Source organism: Palaemon carinicauda, chromosome 10 (assembly GCF_036898095.1).
Source record: "Palaemon carinicauda isolate YSFRI2023 chromosome 10, ASM3689809v2, whole genome shotgun sequence".
Classification (NCBI taxonomy): Eukaryota; Metazoa; Arthropoda; class Malacostraca; order Decapoda; family Palaemonidae; genus Palaemon; species Palaemon carinicauda.
In genome coordinates, this window is record NC_090734.1 from 130,596,741 (window position 1) to 130,617,241 (window position 20,501).

A 20,501-nucleotide genomic window follows, 5' to 3' on the forward strand; every position below is an offset into this window, starting at 1 on the left:
CCACTATAAGGAGGACTGGATCTAGCTAATTTTAACTGAAAGGAAGTGGTCAGGTGAGGACATAGGAAAGGTTGAGAAATATAGATATGGTCTTACTGAAGATCTGTTTGGATTACTTTATTCATTATTTTATTTTCTTTGCTGAATCCATTCATTAACCCTCAGGTGATCCAAGCTGTAACAAAATTGCTGTCAGACTCATGACTTTCAAAATATTTTACAGTGAGGAATGCTGTCATGTGTCAACATACTTATGTTGATATTTTGTAGCGTAGCTAATAAAGAAATAAAGATAGAATTTAAAAAAAAATTTATTAGAAAACAATGAATTTCCTACATAGCTACCTAAACGTATGACGTATCAAGTTTAAAATTTGGAATTTATAAAGATTTGAGAAGTGGCTAATTTATGTATGCCTTTATTCTAAAAGAATTAAATTGCTGTTCCCAGGGTCGCTACGAAATGAACTGTTGTTTCGTGGAGGGAGGTTGGTCGGCATTACTTTGTCTTTGTAACCTTCTTTTGTTCCCTAAGTGTGTTTGGATTTTAACCTTCTTCTATACCTCTGTTCTTGCTGTCCAGCCTTTTAACTTTTCCATGATATTGCAATTCCTGGGTTTTCCCCTTGTTGCAGTTGGGGTCTCAATAGCCTCCCAGACCCTAGTGCTGGACTCTGGACCAAATTCATAAATTCAATCTATCCAAAACTGATGTGTTAGACAGCTATTCTTAGGCAATTGAGTATTTCCTCCAATCAGAGACTATTACCTCTATCACGTCTGTAAATTCGCTTTTTGTCAGATTCTTTAACATAGTGTATCCAGTCGTCAACTTTTTAGGAAATTGCTGTTTGTTAAATAACATCTAATCTTGTATGTACAGTAATACCATATATTAGAAAAGAACAAATCCTTTCGGGCTAGTCCTGAGAAAATCGAGAATATCACGCATTAGTTTGATTAAACTATTTATTGATAGAAAAATGATACACAACATCAGGAATTTTGTTTCGAGATTAGATCAATCTTGAAACCAAATAGGTTGTCCGTTAACCAATGCCGAGCTGACTATATAAGGTGCATATCGCTCGCTTGCGACAACAACGTCATAACACAAAAAAATGTATTTTTGAGTTATCCATATAGACATATTCATTTTCAAATGCTGATTTTTTTGGCAAAAGTTTCATAAATGTAGCTAAAAAATTGATCGCTAGAGGCGCTAAATGTCCTAACGACATACATTAATATGAGAATGTTTTAATTGATTAAAATGGCTCTCCTGAAAAATAGCTTTTTCAATATTAAACTTACCCGATAATCATGTAGCTGTCAACTCCGTTGCCCGACAGAATTCTATGGAGGGATACGCCAGCTATCACAATGCTAGAAGGGGGTGTATTTACCAGCGCCACCTGTGGCCAGGTACTCAAGTACTTCTTGTTGACACCTCCTCAATTATTCCTCTGTCGTGCTTCCGGCAAGACATTCTGGGATACGCTTATGTTCTTGGAGTTTTTTCACGACTTTGGTGAAGTATTTCTCTTTGATTTCGGCTGTCGCTTTACTGGAAACTTCTATATTAGCTTAGTTAGCTTTTGGAATTAATTTGATTAATTTTGGTGACGAGAGAGTATGAACTCTCGTTCACCTTTCAATGGCCGACCCTTCCCTTAGACGGAAGTGTTGGTGTCTAAGAGAGTATAGACTCTCTTTCTTAAATTTGCTTAACAAAAGTTATAGATTTATTTTATATCTCTCCGCCTCTTATAGGCCTCCTCGATTAACTTCCTTTTATTATAAACTCATTAAAATTAATTTTTATATTTGTTTATATTCGACCTTCCTAATAGTAGACGGTCTTTTACCGAAGTTAATTAACTTTGAGCCCGTCATTTCGGTTTTACCTGTTAACATATTATGCCATTTTTAATGTTTTTGAAAGAATTTCTTTGATAGTCTCGTACTGTTTTCAAAGTTGAACTAACGTTTTGTTTTGTCTCTGCAGTTGTTGACGTTCAGAACGTTCAACTTGCACTCTATCGTTACGATAGAGAAAGAATGTTCACGGTTTCACGTTGCAGTAAGAGTAACCGTGTCTAGCGTTTTGTTCATTCTTTCTTAACTTAATGGTTTTGATCCTAATAAAGGAACTTTTCAGTTTTTTTCCTTTAACAATAATATGTTTTAACGATATATATGATTGGGCTCTTCTCTCAGGTTCTAAGTCAAGAGAGAGAGAGAGAGAGAGAGATAGAGACGGAGGGAGAAATAGGATAAACGTTTCATTCAAGCCTGCCAGGCGTACGAGTAATGTCGTTATCGTTTTTTTTGCTCTTCTCCCTAGTCTCTTTAGGGGAAGAAACTAAACGTTTCTAGAGTAATCTAGTGTTTAGTCTCTTTCCAACCACTGAATTATCTTTCATTAGATTTTTCTGTTACATTGTAATTCTGTTGTCGCAATTACTAACTTTGAGAAAGGATAGAATTGCGTATTTCAGGTACAAACCACTTAAAGTTTCGAGTTCAGTGAAATAAGTGCAAACAGAAATCAAAGTGATAAGTGATTAGTGCGTGAGGGTACTTTTGTGCGCGCCAGTCGTCCTCCCAGTCCGGGACCTCTTGCAAGCTCCCAAGCCCAGGGGAGAAGCAATGTCGAAGGGCATAAGGGTTCAGCAGGCCTTGATCGGCGCACAGAAGTATTCTCGGTGGTTGTGGGCGTGTCTTACCGAGACCGTCACTCCCACCCGCAGACGATTGAGCCCTTATTTTGCTCGTCTGCAGAAGAGATTAGGGGAGAAAATAAAGGCAGAGTAACGCTGGTCTCAGGTCTCAAGACTTCTTAAACGTTAAGTCCAGACCTATGCCAGACGTACGAAGTTAAAGTTCACAACCCGAATGCAGTCATTGGGTTAGCTCTGACTCTCCTCAGTCATCAGTTGATTACACTCCGACTAAGAGGAGTAAGGTTCTGCCACAACAGATCTCTGCTGTTAAGGCTTTACCTCAGCAGAACTTAGTGTCGTCCGACCCCAAGTTAACTCTACTGCACTCCATACAGTCACAACTTTCGGTCTTGATGCGTGAGTGACGGGCTGAGAGTGTTGCACCGCCTGCACTCCCTCCACCTGTTCTCGCTGCACCTGTGCTCTCCCAGCCTGCACCTGCTCCGCCTGTGCTCGCCCAGCCTGCACCTGCTCCGCCTGGTCGCAGCACCATCTGCCAGGCGTACGATGTTGTGAACTCTACTACAGTCCATGCAAGCACAGCTTTCGGACTTGATGAGTGAGTGTCGGGCTGAGAGTGTTGCTCCTCCGCCTCCGCCTACACTCCCTCCTCCTACACTCGCTCCGCCTGATCACAGTACCATCTGCCAGGCGTATGATGTTGTGGACTCTACTACAGTCCATGCAAGCACAGCTTTCGGACTTGATGCGTGAGTGTCGGGCTGAGAGTGTTGCACCTCCTGCACTCCCTCCACCTGTTCTCGCTGCACCTGTGCTCGCCCAGCCTGCACCTGCTCCGCCTGTGCTCGCCCAGCCTGCACCTGCTCCGCCTGGTCGCAGCACCATCTGCCAGGCGTACGATGTTGAACCACTTTCGGAGTTTGCTGTTCACAGTGTTGTTCAGCCTCAGCCTTCTTTAAGGCAACCCTTGCTTTGGGATCAGGAGAGTTACACTCTTCCTCCTCCTCCCCTTGCTGCTCCACCAGTGGTGCAACTCTCGGTTGGGGTACAACAACCTCTCCCCTCCGTGAGTCTGTCTGCTCAACCAGCGCTGCACCGAGTTCAACCCTCATCTAGGCAAGCTCATCTACACCATGCACTTGCGCCTCAGGAGCCTCAGCTTGCTAGAACTTTACCTTGTTCTGCGCAGCCTCAACCTTCTCATGCTCCACTCATCTCTCAGGAACAGGAACGGACTACTCCGCCTCCGTCCTCCGCTCAGCTGGTGCAATCCTTGGGTGCAACTCTTGCTAGGAGTCAACCTCCTTCACCCTTGCACCTGCCTTCTGCTCCGTCTGTTGTTCAGCCTATGCAGTCTGAACCTCAGGTTTTCCATCAAGTTGAGGAAACCTCTGTTGTTGTTCCAGCTCGTTCTGACTCTGCTGTTCAGCATACCATGGTTTAAACCCCATGCAAGCATGCATAAAGCACTCTAGCACTGGTCATGGAATTTCTGAGAAATGTTAAACGCCATGCACACGCTCTGCTTTCCTTTCAGCAGGCTCTGCTTACAGCAGGCTCTGCTTACTACATGCTCAGCATTCAGCATGCTCTGCATTCAGCATGCTCTGCATACAACATGCTCTGCATTCAGCATGCTCTGCTTTCAGCATGCTCTGCATTCAACATGCTCTACATACAGCATGCTCTGCATACAGCATACTCTGCATACATCATGCTCTGCATACCTTACCGCATGCTTCTCAGCACATCTTGGGTTGTTGCCAACTCACTAGACTGTCAAGCAGTTTCATAACGTTGCCTTCTAGTCTGCTGCTTTGCACCAGTGAACTCTCACTCAGAGAACTTAGCTTTTCTAGGATAAGGTCCCTGTAGATGAGAAAGTTCTTTTCTCCCTCCTTCTGATATTCCCTTGAGGACTCTGTCATTTGGAGGGAGCCTTTAGCTGCATAACCTCTTATGGACTTTTATTTAAGCATAACATGCTTACAGGGAAGGTAATGGTTACACTTCAGCCGCTAATCCCGTCTGTTACCACACCTGCTCCCATAGACCTTGAGCTGTGTTGCATGACATGCAGTCCAAGCTTAGTCCTTGTTAGAGGATTTTTTGTTTACGGAGTCAATGTGTCACGGGGAAGACGTTCAACAACCAACAGAAGGGACTTGTTGTGACGCAGTGCGGCAACCTCAGCAACCCGTTAAGGAGTTGTCTGTACGACCCAGACAGTCTAGACAGATTCGGGTTGTCACTGTACTTCCTCGCTTGCCCATGATTGACAGTTTACAGACTGTGCAGCAGTATCATGATCTTGTGTCCGGCTCCGTCAGACGACTGGCTTTTAAGAGCTCCCTCAAGTCGTCGCTGTCTGGAGATTTTCAAATGTACCTGGATCTGACCAAGGAACTGGGCCTCCTGGTCAATTTTGAGGAGTCTCAGCTCGTTCCATCCCAGACCATTGTCTCCTTGGGTATGGATCTTCAGAGTCGAGCTTTTCGGACTTGTCCGTCGGCCCCAAGGATCTTCCAAGCCCTAGAATGCATCCAGAGCATGCTGAGAAGGAACCGATGCTTAGTCAGGCAGTGGATGAGTCTAACAGGGACACTTTCATCGCTGGCCCTGTTCATCGAGTTAGGGAGACTCCACCTCCGCCCCCTTCAGTATCATCTAGCTGCTCACTGGATAAAGGACATGACGCTAGAGACGGGCTCAGTTCCTGTTTCCGAAGAGATGAGGTCTACTCTAACGTGGTGGAAGAACAGCATTCTTCTCAAGGAAGGTCTACCTTTGGCTGTTCAGACCTCCGACCACCGTCTCTTCTCGGACGCATCGGACACGGGCTGGGGTGCGACACTGGACGGACAGGAATGCTCGGGAACATGGAATCAGGAGCAAAGGACACTTCACATCTATTGCAAGGAGTTGTTGGCAGTTCATTTGGCCTTGATAAACTTCAAGTCCCTCCAGCTTAACAAGGTGGTGGAGGTGAACTCCGACTACACCACAGCCTTGGCTTACATCTCCAAGCAGGGAGGGACCCATTCGAGGAAGTTGTTCGAGATCGCAAGGGACCTCCTCATTTGGTCAAAAGATCGAAAGCTCACGCTGGTAACGAGGCTCATTCAGGGCGATATGAATGTCATGGCAGATCGCCTCAGCCGGAAGGGTCAGGTCTTCCCCACAGAGTGGACCCTTCACAAGAATGTTTGCAGCAGACTTTGGGCCCTGTGGGGTCAGCCAACCATAGATCTATTCGCTACCTCGATGACCAAGAGGCTCCTCTTGTTTTGTTCTCCGATTCCAGACCCAGCAGCAGTTCGCGTGGATGCCTTTCTGCTGGATTGGTCCCATCTCAACCTGTATGCATTCCCGCCGTTCAAGATTGTCAACAGGGTACTTCAGAAGTTCGCCTCTCACAAAGGGACACGGCTGACGTTGGTTGCTCCTCTCTGGCCCGCGAGAGAATGGTTCACTGAGGTACTGCAATGGCTGGTCGACGTTCCCAGGACTCTTCCTCCTAGAGTGGACCTTCTGCGTCAACCTCACGTAAAGAAGGTACACCCAACCTCCACGCTCTTCGTCTGACTGCCTTCAGACTATCGAAAGACTCTCAAGAGCTAGAGGCTTTTCGAAGGAGGCAGCCAGAGCGATTGCCAGAGCAAGGACGACATCCACTCTCAGAGTCTTTCAGTCTTAATGGGAAGTCTTCCGAAGCTGGTGCAAGGCCAATGCAGTTTTTCCTCAACCAGTACCAATGTAACCCAGATTGCTGACTTCCTGTTACATCTAAGGAACGTAAGATCCCTATCAGCTCCTACGATCAAGGGTTACAGAAGTTTGTTGGCAGCGGTTTTCCGCCACAGAGGCTTGGATCTTTCCTCCAACAAAGATCTACAGGACCTCCTTAGGTCTTTTGAGACCTCAAAGGAACGTCGGTTGTCCACTCCAGGCTGGAATCTAGACGTGGTCCTAAGGTTCCTAATGTCATCAGGATTTGAACCGCTCCAATCAGCCTCTTTTAAGGACCTCACATTAAAAACTCTTTTCCTCGTGTGCTTAGCAACAGGTAAAAGAGTAAGTGAGATCCACGCCTTCAGCAGGAACATAGGTTTCACATCTGAAACGGCTACATGTTCCTTGCAGCTCGGTTTTTTGGCTAAAAACGAGCTTCCTTCCCGTCCTTGGCCTAAGTCGTTCGAGATCCCAAGCCTGTCCAACATGGTGGGGAACGAACTGGAGAGAGTACTTTGCCCAGTTAGAGCTCTTAAGTACTATCTAAGAAGGTCAAAACCTTTACGAGGACAATCAGAAGCCTTATGGTGTGCTATCAAGAAGCCTTCTCTACCAATGTCTAAGAACTCAGTTTCTTACTACATCAGGCTTCTGATTAGAGAAGCAAATTCTCATCTGAAGGAAGAAGACCTTGCTTTGCTGAAGGTAAGGACACATGAAGTGAGAGCTGTGGCTACTTCAGTGGCCTTCAAACAGAACCGTTCTCTGCAGAGTGTTATGGATGCAACCTATTGGAGAAACAAGTCAGTGTTCGCATCATTCTATCTCAAAGATGTCCAGTCTCTTTACGAGTACTGCTACACCCTGGGTCCATTCGTAGCAACGAATGCAGTAGTAGGCGAGGGCTCAGCCACTACATTCCCATAATCCCATAACTTTTTAACCTTTCTCTTGAATACTTTTTATGGGTTGTACGGTCGGCTAAGAAGCCTTCCACATCCTTGTTGATTTGGCGGGTGGTCAATTCTTTCTTGAGAAGCGCCAAGGTTAAAGGTTGTGATGAGGTCCTTTAGTATGGGTTGCAGCCCTGTATACTTTAGCACCTTTGAGTTGATTCAGCCTCCCAAGAGGAACGCTGCGCTCAGTAAGGAAGACGATCTTATTAAAGGCAGAGTAACGGTTCAAGTCGTCTTCCTTACCAGGTACTTATTATTTCATTGTTATTGTGGATAACTGATTATATGAAATATGGGATACTTAGCTATCCTTTAATCTTGTACACTGGTTTTCACCCACCCCCCTGGGTGTGAATCAGCTACATGATTATCGGGTAAGTTTAATATTGAAAAATGTTATTTTTATTAATAAAATAAATTTTTGAATATACTTACCCGATAATCATGATTTAATCGACCCTCCCTTCCTCCCCATAGAGAACCAGTGGACCGAGGAATAATTGAGGAGGTGTCAACAAGAAGTACTTGAGTACCTGGCCACAGGTGGCGCTGGTAAATACACCCCCTTCTAGTATTGTGATAGCTGGCGTATCCCTCCATAGAATTCTGTCGGGCAACGGAGTTGACAGCTACATGATTATCGGGTAAGTATATTCAAAAATTTATTTTATTAATAAAAATAACATATTTTTGAGTTATGACGACATTGTCGCAAACGAGCGATATATTTCCCCTTATTGGCATCGCCAATTCAGAAACAAAATCATGCTAAAAGTAACCACATTAATGTCCTATTTATGAAAATAAACTAAAACTGGTTGATAAAAATATGTCCTAGCAATGAGTACTCCCTGTTCATTTTCTTTCTTGTTATCACAGTTCGAAAGAAGATCCTAGTTATAGTTTTCTATGTTCAGGATAAGTTTTTCGTCTGATATTACAACTTAGGGATTTTTATCACATGGCACTTTTGTCTTCAGATCAATACAGTAATTTGTTTAAAGACCAAGAATGATTGTTGCAAGATTATCAGGGCCATTTGGTTTTTGTTTACCCTCTCTAAACATACTGTACTTGTATTTCAGGCATACCAGCTTCCACTTATTTGACTTTGCCTAGTCCTGTTAACCCTTTTACCCCCAAAGGACGTACTGGTACGTTTCACAAAACTCATCCCTTTACCCACATGGACGTACCGGTACGTCCTTGCAAAAAAATGCTATAGAAATTTATTTTTTCATATTTTTGATAGTTTTTAAAAAAAAAACTCAGGCATTTTCCAAGAGAATGAGACCAACCTGACCTCTCTATGTCAAAAATTAAGGCTGTTAGAGCAATTTAAAAAAGATATACTGCAAAATGTGCTGGGAAAAAAATAACCCCCTGGGGGTTAAGGGCTGGAAATTTCCAAATAGCCTGGGGGTAAAAGGGTTAATATCAGTTTTGAATTCTTTTTTTGTTGTGAAGGTTTACTGTACTTATGTGTACAGTGTATATTTGTGTGTAATATTATATGTTTGCATATGCCTTTTTGAATAAACATGGAAATACGCACACAAATGTCGGTGAATGGTTGTGGTATGAGTATGTCTCCCAGGAATTGGTTGATATTGGGAAATTCCTTAGTGAAGCAATTTCCTAGATATTAAGAGTGAGTTGAGCACATCTTATGAGGGTTTGTAATTTTCGTACAGTATTTAAAAGGTGTGATAATTATCTTATCTCTATGAAAACATTAGCATACACATATTCATTTCTGGGTACGTGTGATTGTAAGTGTTTGTATACTTGCACTCGTATGTCGAACACATCTTATAAGGGTTTGTTATTTTCGTACAGTATTTAAAAGGTGTGATAATTATCTTATCTCTATGAAAACATTAGCGTACACATATTCATTTCTGGGTACGTGTGATTGTAAGTGTTTGTATACTTGCACTCGTATGTATGTTAATGTATACGTACAATATTACCAGGTATGTATGTACATAAGGTTCGGGTCAAGCGATTTGCTATAAACTCCTCATGTATCATTTTAAGTTGATGCATTTTGACACCTTTAATTTGAGCTTGGAACGGTTTTGGTATCAGTGCTGCCTAGTCCTTGCATACTTGCATTTAATACCGCATGAGGTGCATGTGCAACGGAATGTACGTTCAGATATAGACCTTATACATTACTGTTCATACATAATCCAGTTCTTTCAAATATTGTAGATTAGCCTTTTACTTCAGATTTATTTAGTTGGAATCATTAGAAACTGAATGATTCTTTACAAATTAGATATGTGGATGTTGTTTAAAAAGCCAGATATTTTACTTTCTCTAAAGGTTTTGTTTTGTATGGGGTGTTATTTCAGAAAAGGATTATTGAATCAGTCCTCATATTGTCAAATTTCATGTCCGATGAAAGTACTTTACTTAGGAAAAATAATGTTATCCACATTATATATATTTATATATATATATATATATATATATATATATATTTATATTTATATATATATATATATATATATATATATATATATATATATATATATATATATATATATATATATATATATATATATATATATATATATATATATATATATATATATATGTATATATATATATATATTTATATGTATATATATATATAGATATATATATATATATATATATATATATATATATATATATATATATATATATATATATATATATATAGTATATATATAAATTGGATATTATAATATCATATAATTTATTACACCTTTACTGGAATTCAAAATGTAAGTTATTTGGTAAACAAGCAATTAAAGATGCACAAAGACCTGGAATAGAGGCAAGGTATTAGATTTGATTTTTTTCAACACTTGAACCCATGCTATAGTATATACACCTACCAAAGTTTGTCAACCTTTACATGAAAATATTTTCGAGAGACTAACTGTACATTGCGTGTTGGCAAGTACCACAGTTAAGGTTCATGGTCATATTCAACAGATAGTTGTACAGAAATCAATAATGATGCTCCTACTTTGAGGGAAATGAAACAAATGTTCTGGAAATATAGTAAGAATATTTCTATAATGCATTAACCCTTTTACCCCCAAAGGACGTACTGGTACGTTTCACAAAACTCATCCCTTTACCCCCATGGACGTACCGGTACGTCCTTGCAAAAAAATGCAATAGAAATTTTTTTTTTCCATATTTTTGATAATTTTTTGAGAAAATTCAGGCATTTTCCAGGAGAATGAGACCAACTTGACCTCTCTATGTCAAAAATTAAGGCTGTTATAGTAATTTAAAAAAAATATACTGCAAAAATGTGCTGGAGAAAAAATAACCCCTTGGGGGTTAAGGGTTGGAAATTTCCAAACAGCCTGGGGTTAAAAGGGTTAATCAAACCGAGTGTTAGTACCATAATGTAATCCAGTGAGCGTTATATGATGTCACATGCCAGCACAAATTTAAAATAGAGCCACATATATGTTATATATAATATAAATAAGATATTGTACTGTATTATACTCCTATAGTCCATTTCTTTTATCGAGGCATATTTGTACTGACTCGCAGGGGTGCCCTTTTAGCTGGGAAAAGTTTCCTGATAGCTGATTGGTTGGACAAGATAATTCTAACCAATCAGCGATCAGGAAACTTTTTCGAGCTAAAAGGGCACCCCTGCGAGTCGGTGCAAATATGCCTCGATAAAAGAAATGAACTATAGTTAGTAAGCCACTGAGATACATCATGTAAGATATTATAGGAGTTTTACTAAAACCAATGTTTTTCCAATTCACAAATCACAATGTTTTTCTATGGGTGCATCCACACTACTAGGCATTGCTCATCAGGCAAAGAATGTTGCAAGAACATTATGGGTGGCAGGAATGAGCTACGATAACATCAGCAGCTTTTGTAAAAACCAAAGGATCTAACATAAACAGTGCTACACCATCTAGCTTAGCCTTATAGTCTTCACTTATTCACAGGGCAAATAGTTGCGAGCAGAGTTGAACGTCTCATGTTTACACACAAGTACTGTACTCTACTCATTCATACTTTGGGCTCAGAAGTAAGGTTGTAATCCAATCCAATCCCATTGCCATGGTGAGAATCAAGATTAAAATTAAAAGGAGGTTAAAGAAAAAGACATTGAAACACTATGATATCTACACTTAACCCTTTTACCCCCAAAGGACGTACTGGTACGTTTCACAAAACTCATCCCTTTACCCCCATGGACGTACCAGTACGTCCTTGCAAAAAAATGCTATAAAAATTTTTTTTTTCATATTTTTAATAATTTTTTGAGAAAATTCCTGCATTTTCTAAGAGAATGAGACCAACCTGACCTCTCCATGACAAAAATTAAGCCTGTTAGAGCAATTTAAAAAATATATACTGCAAAATGTGCTGGGGAAAAAATAACCCCTTGCGGATTAAGGGTTGGAAATTTCCAAAGAGCCTGGGGGTAAAAGCGTTAAGAAGAACTGCAAGGGAAACCTTAGCAACAATTTTAAATGTACATGCTAATAACATTTTATGTAGGACTAGACCATAAATTAACAGCCAGATGTCACAGAGTAAACCTTACTTTTGAAATTGTGTCCCTGCTAGTGTCGTTTTGTACCCGACCTACAAACACTCGGAATGGTAGTGAGGTGGTTTGTCAATTATGATCTCGATTGTGACATCATCTCTGCTCATTGTTGCTCCCATTTTTCTGTTAATGAGATTTGCCTATCGGACAGCACAAACTCAATAGATACCATAGCTACCAATTGTAATTTTTTTTATGCTATTCAGAAAGATTCTTGTTTGAAATGTATACTGGAAAGTTTTCCATATATACAAAAACAATAGCTCTTAAGTAGACCATTTTGAAATGGGTAAAATGTTGAAGCTATTGCTTATACTATTGTATGATATAAATTCTAGCTTGTTGATTTGTTAAAGTAGTTAAAATTATTCATTCTTTCAGAGTTGTTTATTTTTTGCTATTTTTATCTACATATGACAGGCTTTCATTAAATTTCTTCATGTTGTTAAGGCAGATAGTTTGAATTTACTGAAAAGTATTTGAAATATCAGTAGTGGGATGAAGAATGGCACCTCGTAGTAATGGGGGATGTTGAGGAAGGAGAAGACTAATTGGTAAGGGACCTCTGATAGTGGTTTTAACACGCTCCAGTTACTATACCGACACCTTATAAGGGTGAGCGAGCTGGATATATTCCTGGCATATCATGCAACTTTTTTCTCTGGTATATTTAGTAGTATTTATACCTTAGAAATGGTGCTATAAGGAGCATTTCACCGAGCGACACAAGTCCCTTGCCCAGAAATAGATTTTTCCTTCGTCAAAATTACTTTTTAAGGATGTGAATACTTAATGTTTGTCAATTTGAGGATTGAAGTTCTGTAACCATGTTTCATACCGAAATACTTTAGATTGAATTTGGTCTTGAGTGTTTTTCCATTTGGGGGAATTTCTGGCTTAGAACAACATTTCACTAGAATGATTACATGATCTAAACTATAATAGTTTATAGGTATTATCTAATAGGCCCATAAACTGTTTTGCAGATTCTTTTCTTACTGTTATTTTGAATTGACTTCTTACCAAAATGAATCTTGATTTCTTATGTACGTACATTTATATTTCCATAATGAGAAGTGAGTTGATCGAGCCTAATATGCTTATGGTAATTTATGAATTTTGTAGTTCTGCTTATCATACAATAGATTGTCTTTTATTATATGAAATAAAAATTATATATTTCAGCATCGGTACAGTAGAGGACTGTTTGTAACTGCATTAGTCTTAGCAACCTATTGCATCATAATTTCTCTGGCGACATCCTTTATTAAGTAGATGTTCTGATGATTGTATATATAAATGGAAGTTGTACACTAGCATTTTATTAAAGACTTAAATACATTTTACCTCCTAGTAAGTAACTAGTTAATATTTAGGCACATGATATTGGTAAAAGAGTATTGAATTTTTATATGATATGACTTGGTTTTATAATAGTATCATTATTAAGGCAATTTCATTGTATTAGGGTATTCAAGACAAATAATATTTGCTATATTTGTGTGTACATTTTCGACTTTTAAGAAGTTCGATATAAAACTTTAATATGTTAAAATTATCTATAATTTCAGAGTCATGAGATGTGCTGAAACATGCCTTATGCAGAAAAGCATCATCATATATTGAAAGAAATATATTGCAAATGTTTTTTATATCAATTCTTTAGTATTAGTAAAAGTTTTTTCCTCACGGCACTGATTGCAGCACTTTTGATAAAAGTTTGCTGCACTATTTAAAAGTTTAGATATTGCTAAAATAAGCATTCTCAAGCACACTGCAGCTTACTTGAGTTGCTTCTTACGTGTATTGATTTTTTGTGTATGTGTATTATTGCATAAAATGACTTTGATTGCTTAGAGCATAACTATACTCAATTTTTTTTAATGAGGCACATTTGCACTGACTCGGAGCGTTGCCCTTTTAGCGCGGGAAAGTTTCCTGCTATATGATTGGTTAGAATTATCTTGTCCAACCAATCAGCGATCAGGAAACTTTTCCGAGCTAAAAGGGCACCCCTGCGAGTCGGTGCAAATCTGCCTCGCTAAAAAGAATTGACCGTAGATGGTTCTTTCATTATATTCACATGTCTTAGTACTTTTCAAGATTGTTGTCTTCGGCAGTCTGTTGTTCATGATGGACTTGCCAGTTGTCATGGTTGTCAGTAAGCAGTTTTGTATATTGTCAAATATTTCAAATATATTTAGCCTCCTGGCTAGTACAGTGGTAACGTGTTTGCCTCGCATTTGCGTGGCAAGAGATCGATCCCCGCCCAGGGCCGTGAGTTTAAGCTGTTTACTGGGGAGGCTACTGCTGTGGTAGGGCACCACAGTGGGGGGTTGGGCTTGCCCGGCTGACGTTCTTGTGAGCATCTATTCTGATGGAACTGGAACTGAAACCAGACACCTTTAGCCTCTAACCTTTGACAATGGGGTACGTTGCCATTAGCGAGTGAAAATCCGCATTAATTACCGTGTGCTAAGTGACCTTCCCAGGGAGATGTATGATAAATGCAAATTTGATTAAAGAATACCCATCTATAAGTTTAGTGCAGATACTATCATCCACAGTTTACATCTTGATCTGAATCCAAACGCCAAAGTTTTGAACTTTAGTGTAAAGTAATTTCTATTTTGCCTTTCATATAATTTAATTTCCCCCTTTAATTCTTAAAAACGTAAATGTGAATTCCATCGTAGTGCCGAGTGTATGTATGAAATTTGGTAACTACCTTAATGGTAGCCTACTTGTATAGGCAGTTGTGCCAAGTAACAAAACAAAAAACCCCAACAATTTGCTGTTGAGTATAGAGCAATTACTGTACTACTGTACTTCAAAATTATTCCTAATTTGACCATTAGTAGTTGCACTACTAAATTATTCAGACTGCTTCACATTACTTGTTAACCATTCCTTTTTCAACTCCCATCCCCATCATAATTAATCTTTAGATAGTGACCGCTATGCAATTTTGAATATTTTTATGGCCACCTCTAACCATGAAAGAGGGCAAGACTTGAATCCTGCTTCACTGATTGAATTAAACTTTAGTCCATTTCTTTTAGCGTGGCATATTTGCACCGACTCGCAGCGGTGCCCTTTTAGCTCGGAAAAGTTTTCTGATCGCTGATTGGTTGGACAAGATAATTTTAACCAATCAGCGATCAGGAAACTTTTCTGAGCTAAAAGGACACCGTTGCGAGTCGGTGCAAATCTGCCTCGCTAAAAGAAATGGACTATAGGTAATGCGGTTGAGGGACGTAAAAATCTGATGTTAATTATTGCTTTTTGCACTTACTCTGACTATGGTGGACTTGATAATCTTAAAGGCATTATGAGTGTTGCATATACCTCGGTATAAGCCCTACGGCGGCTTATAAGAAAGTTTCATTTGTCCTCAAATTATAGCTTTGTGGTAATCATGAGAAAATGTATGGATAAGTTTTTGGAGGGTCTTTCGTAATTAAGAAAGGAAACCATACTACTTTATATCTGAGTGATGTATTTACTCCTGATCATCAAAAACATTATTTCAATTAATCTTCTCAAAATTATTCAATTGTTCCATCGACAAGATAACTAAAATTCTGAATAATTGCGATTTTCTAAATGTTTAAATTTGAATGGCAGAGATGAAACCTGTGAAAGCTAGATATCCAGAATTGTGTTTCTGATTAAACTGATCTACAGTAGTAATGATGATGATCTTGGTATTGAACTGATCTCTCATTGATGATAGCACAAACAATTACCAGTTTTGGACTGCTTAATGTGGTCGAGTAAGGAGAAATGTTCTATAGTCCATTTCTTTTATCGAGGCAGATTTGCACCGACTCGCAGCGGTGCCCTTTTAGCTCGGAAAATTTTCATGATCGCTGATTGGTTAGAATTATCTCGTCCAACCAATCAGCGATCGGGAAACTTTTCCGAGCCAAAAGAGCACCGCTGCGAGTCGGTGCAAATCTGCATCGCTAGAAGAAATTGACTATAGTCAAACTTTGTCTCTAGTTGTGAGTCCTGTCTCAATGGAATGATGATCTTATGGCACTTAATTCTTCTTATTATTAATATGCTGATCTGTCGACCAAGAATCCCACTTATTAATTGGACTAAAATTGACTATGGAAGAAAGGTCAAGTTGAAGGAGTTGAACACCAGACCTGATAGAATTGAAAACTGTGAAGGATGGAGAACAAAAGGGGGAAAATTCTGGACAACAATATCATGTACAGGAACTGCTTATTGACAATGAAACTAAATTTTCTAAACCTCTAGGGAAGAACCATCTATACTATTGAAACACTGTGATGCCATTTCATCTGAATGACATCAGGGGGTGCTGCAGGGTATGTGCTTAAAATCAAGATATCAAGTTATATTACAATAATAAAGAAGAAATACAGAATATTGAGTAGAATTTGACTTGATTATGCTGTAGTCATTTAGCACTATTGTCCTTAATGTAGACTTGACTTAACAATCTAGACATTGAATTTTATTTCTTTGAGTAAAGTAGGCTTTTAAGATCAATCAGCTAGTAATTCGAGGCACAGTTATTAGGCTTCAATGATTTCTGTTCTGTGCAGATACTTCAGTATTAAGGCTGAGATATTATTCCAGGTTGGAAACCCCTTATGTGTCAGATAGAGGAATGTGATGGTGATGGTACTTCAGAGGCGGTCAAAGTTTGTTTTGACCATGCTGTCTGTCTGGGAGCATGTCCAGATAATCCACCACCTTTGTATTTGTGTCTTGACTGTGCTGAAGACATCAGGAGACAACACAGCACTATTGAATTTTTTGATATACTCATGCCTATGACACAAGTGTCGGCTACTTGCGAGAATAAGGTATACAGTACAAAGTTTTCTTTCATGATTTTTAGGTCCTTTGGTTAGTAAACGGATGAGTTATCAAGTTATCAAACAGAGAATCTTTTTAAGTTTTTAAATATATTTATTCAGTTTTAGAAAGGATAATTGAGAATTTTTGCCGTCTATTGTGTTCACACATATTTCTTTTATAGAACTGCAGGTCCTCAGAGAAAAATGCCATAGCTACATGCTATAGCATGGAGTGTGCAAGCTACAACAGCAATCGGCCTATCCGCTACTGTAGCCAGTGCAATAATATCAGGCACAACAACAGACGTGGAACGGATCATATTGTACACACTACCATGGGGTCACCGTGGTTAATGGAGCCGCAGATGCAGAACTTCACTATTGAAGCCATTGTTAGGTAATTAAAGTAAACAATAAGCATTAATTAGGGGGTGGTATTCTTTTGGCTGTTTTATGCACATTTTTTTATAGTAATTTATTTCCTTCCATTCTTGAATACTTGGAATTTTATTTCTCGTAAGTACCTTATATTGTAATAGAATTGTTATATGGTAAGTACCATATAATCTTGATATTTTAATCCAGTAAGACAGAATTTAGTAATAATTATGAACTTTTATAGAGTTTCTAGTATGCATGACATTACCGTCACTTTTAGGTTTACTTTTACATAGAGAAGCAAAGTAATTACTTTCCAAAAGTCTTCATTTCCCCATAGGAGGGTAGTTTGTATTGTAAGGATAGTGAGATGAGCTTTCACCAACGACAACTGACAGTTTATTCAAACATACGTGGGAATATAATACAGGGTGCGGATGGAAGAGTAGCATGCGCGCAGGCGCCAATTCGGCTTGAACTAACCGCCAAAATATGTGTGTTTTTTCACACGTACAAATACTTGAATTACAAGTCAATAGAAATAGGTAATGAAATAATAAATACATGAAATTGTAGCTCTGAGGGAGCGGAATAAATATATACAGTTAGCCACAGTGTGGCGAAAGGAAAATTTAAATAAAATAGAGAATTCGGTGAAATTGCTGGATGACGGAGGGAGTGATGTCCTTACAGTATTTGACATTGTACTGTAGGCCTTACTTATGGGCTTTGCAGCTCCTAGCTACATTCACTTTTTAGCCGTCAACTATTCCTCAATTCCTGCTTCCTATCTAACATCTTGGTGTCCAACGTTTTAGCTTTTGCAACTAGGGAGTTTTTCCTCCAGTTGTACATGAGTGCTCATTGGCTTTCCAGGCACCAGCACCGGGCCTTGTGATTCATTCACAAATCAAAATTCAAATAAGCCTATACGTCCTATAGTCCATTTCTTTTAGCGAGTCATATTTACACCGACTCGCAGCGGTGCCCTTTTAGCTCGGAAAAGTTTCCTGATCGCTGATTGGTTGGACAAGATAATTCTAACCAATCAGCGATCAGGAAACTTTTCCGAGCTAAAAGGGCACCGCTGCGAGTCGGTGCAAATATGACTCTCTAAAAGAAATGGACTATAGTATCTGATCCATGGTTAAAATACTTATACGTATTAATTAGATAATGGGAAAGATCTCCCAAATTGGGCTAGTTCTAGTATCGCCTGCAGATTATAAGTTGTCGTTTCATTTTTTGGTCTGCCTGTGTACAGATACCTTTACGTAGCTCTTGTTTTGACTTGGTTTATCTTGAGATATTGTGGCAGCATTTCTTCCTCCTTTACTTGAATTCTTAGCAGTATGCTACTATTGTACTGTTCTTATAGTTGTGAAAAATGAAAATGTAAATTGTTGATAATAAGGAGGGCGAAGGGAGTGGGGAAGGCTGGGGCAGTTTTTGGTGCCGATGAAGAGACTTGCACTTACCACATACAGTTATTACTGTAGTAATACCTGAGAGTTAGGTTTGATTTCTCTTTTGGTATTGGGAACTTTGTCTTGCTACTTGGACCAATAATAAACCTGACATCTTCACAAACAAAATAACACAGAGCTACGAAAAACACGTCCGAACGTTCACGGGTGCTAACAAGGAATGATGGGAGAAGGATAGGTAGTGGTGGTGGGGGGGGGGGGGGCAGTAGCTGTAGTGAACGACACCTCGTAGTAACGGGGGATTTTGAGGAGGGAGAAGTCTAATTGGAAAGGGATCCCTGGTAGTGGTATCACTCACCCCAGTTTTAATACCGACACCCTTCAGGGGTGAGCGAGCTGGATATATTCCTAGCATTCCATGCAACTTTTTTCTCTGGTATATTTAGCAGTATTTATACCTTTGAAATGGTGCTTTAAGGAGCATTTCACTGGGCGACACAGGTTCCTCGCCCAGAAATAAAGACTTTAGGACAGTGATAGGTTTGATTATGAAACATTAATTCTTATATTCCTGTTGCATAACCTCTCAACATTTCCGAGTAGCAGTGGAGTGATATGATAGACAGTGTAATGTTTTCCAATTAATAATATCTTATGGCTTTCACAGTTTACTAAACGAGGCACAGCCATTTGGAGACAAGACCAAGAGCAAAGATCACGACCGCCTCAATAGAGCGGGTCTCTTGGATGATGATCAGGTATGTGTTTTTATTTCTTAACCCTTTTACCCCCAAAAGGACGTACTGGTACGTTTCACAAAACTCATCCCTTTACCCCCATGGACGTACCGGTACGTCCTTGCAAAAAATGCTATTTAAATTTTTTTTGCATATTTTTGATAATTTTTTGAGAAACTTCAGGCATTTTCCAAGAAAATGAGACCAACCTGACCTCTCTATGACAAAAATTAAGGCTGTTAGAGCAATTTAAAAAATATATACTGCAAAATGTGCTTGAAAAAAAATAACCCCATGGGGGTTAAGGGTTGGAAATTTCCAAATAGCCTGGGGGTAAAATGGTTAAATAGTGGTTCATTTCATTATTATTTGAAATATGATTATTTTCTGGAAAATGTAACCTCTCTATATCATCATTGTTTATCTGTCTCATCCAATCTAGTTCTTCTTTTGATCTGGTTGAAAAGGCATTTTGATTTTTACATTCTAATATTTTTAGACAACAAGTTAATAGATTTTGAAGTGTCCTAATAGTGTGCACTGAAACTTTCAATTATTGCAGTGTCTCTGTATTATTATTTTACATTAAACAAACTGCAACTAGACATAATTTACTTAGTATGCATCCTTCTCACTTAGTATGCTACTGTACTTGAGTAATAGTTCATGAAAATTATATTTGTATTGGTTTGTAAAATATTCACTTTACTATATACTTTTCAGTAATAACACCTTATGTTTCTATTAGCCTGTTTCTTACATGACAGATGAATTGATTTGAATAATATGTAAATTTTCATTCTATATACTTTTCAGCCCGAAGGTTTAAACGCTGAAGAATCTCGTTCTCTTAGCCGCTACGGGATCTGGCTAATTGTAGGACTGTGTGCACCTACCCCAGACACACCAGTGGAAATGCTAGGGCGTCTTATTGCAGCGATGTGTCACTGGTTTAATGCCACGCAGTATCTTCCAGATGGTTAGTTTAAATAGAACTTAATTAACTGTCTGTGACTAAATGATAGGAAGAGAGGATAAGTGCTATATATATGTTTATGCTCTAGAAACAAAGCTCAGATTTATGCGATGATGCTATGAAAAGGAGTGACGTAGTTGGCGTGGGTTAAGATGGTGGTAGTAGCATTC

General features: G+C 39.1%; 1 protein-coding gene across 10 annotated transcripts in view; it reads left to right on the top strand.

The window, feature by feature from the left end:
• unc79 (UNC-79 domain-containing protein) overlaps positions 1-20,501 on the top strand; it is a 184,657-nt gene that overhangs the window by 37,237 nt on the left and 126,919 nt on the right. For all 10 annotated transcript variants that reach the window (XM_068381893.1, XM_068381896.1, XM_068381901.1 and 7 more), the window contains 4 exons: positions 16,590-16,819; positions 16,996-17,210; positions 19,286-19,376; positions 20,172-20,334. In XM_068381893.1, coding sequence (XP_068237994.1) covers positions 16,590-16,819; positions 16,996-17,210; positions 19,286-19,376; positions 20,172-20,334 — 699 coding nt within the window. The remainder of the gene's footprint in view (positions 1-16,589; positions 16,820-16,995; positions 17,211-19,285; positions 19,377-20,171; positions 20,335-20,501) is intronic.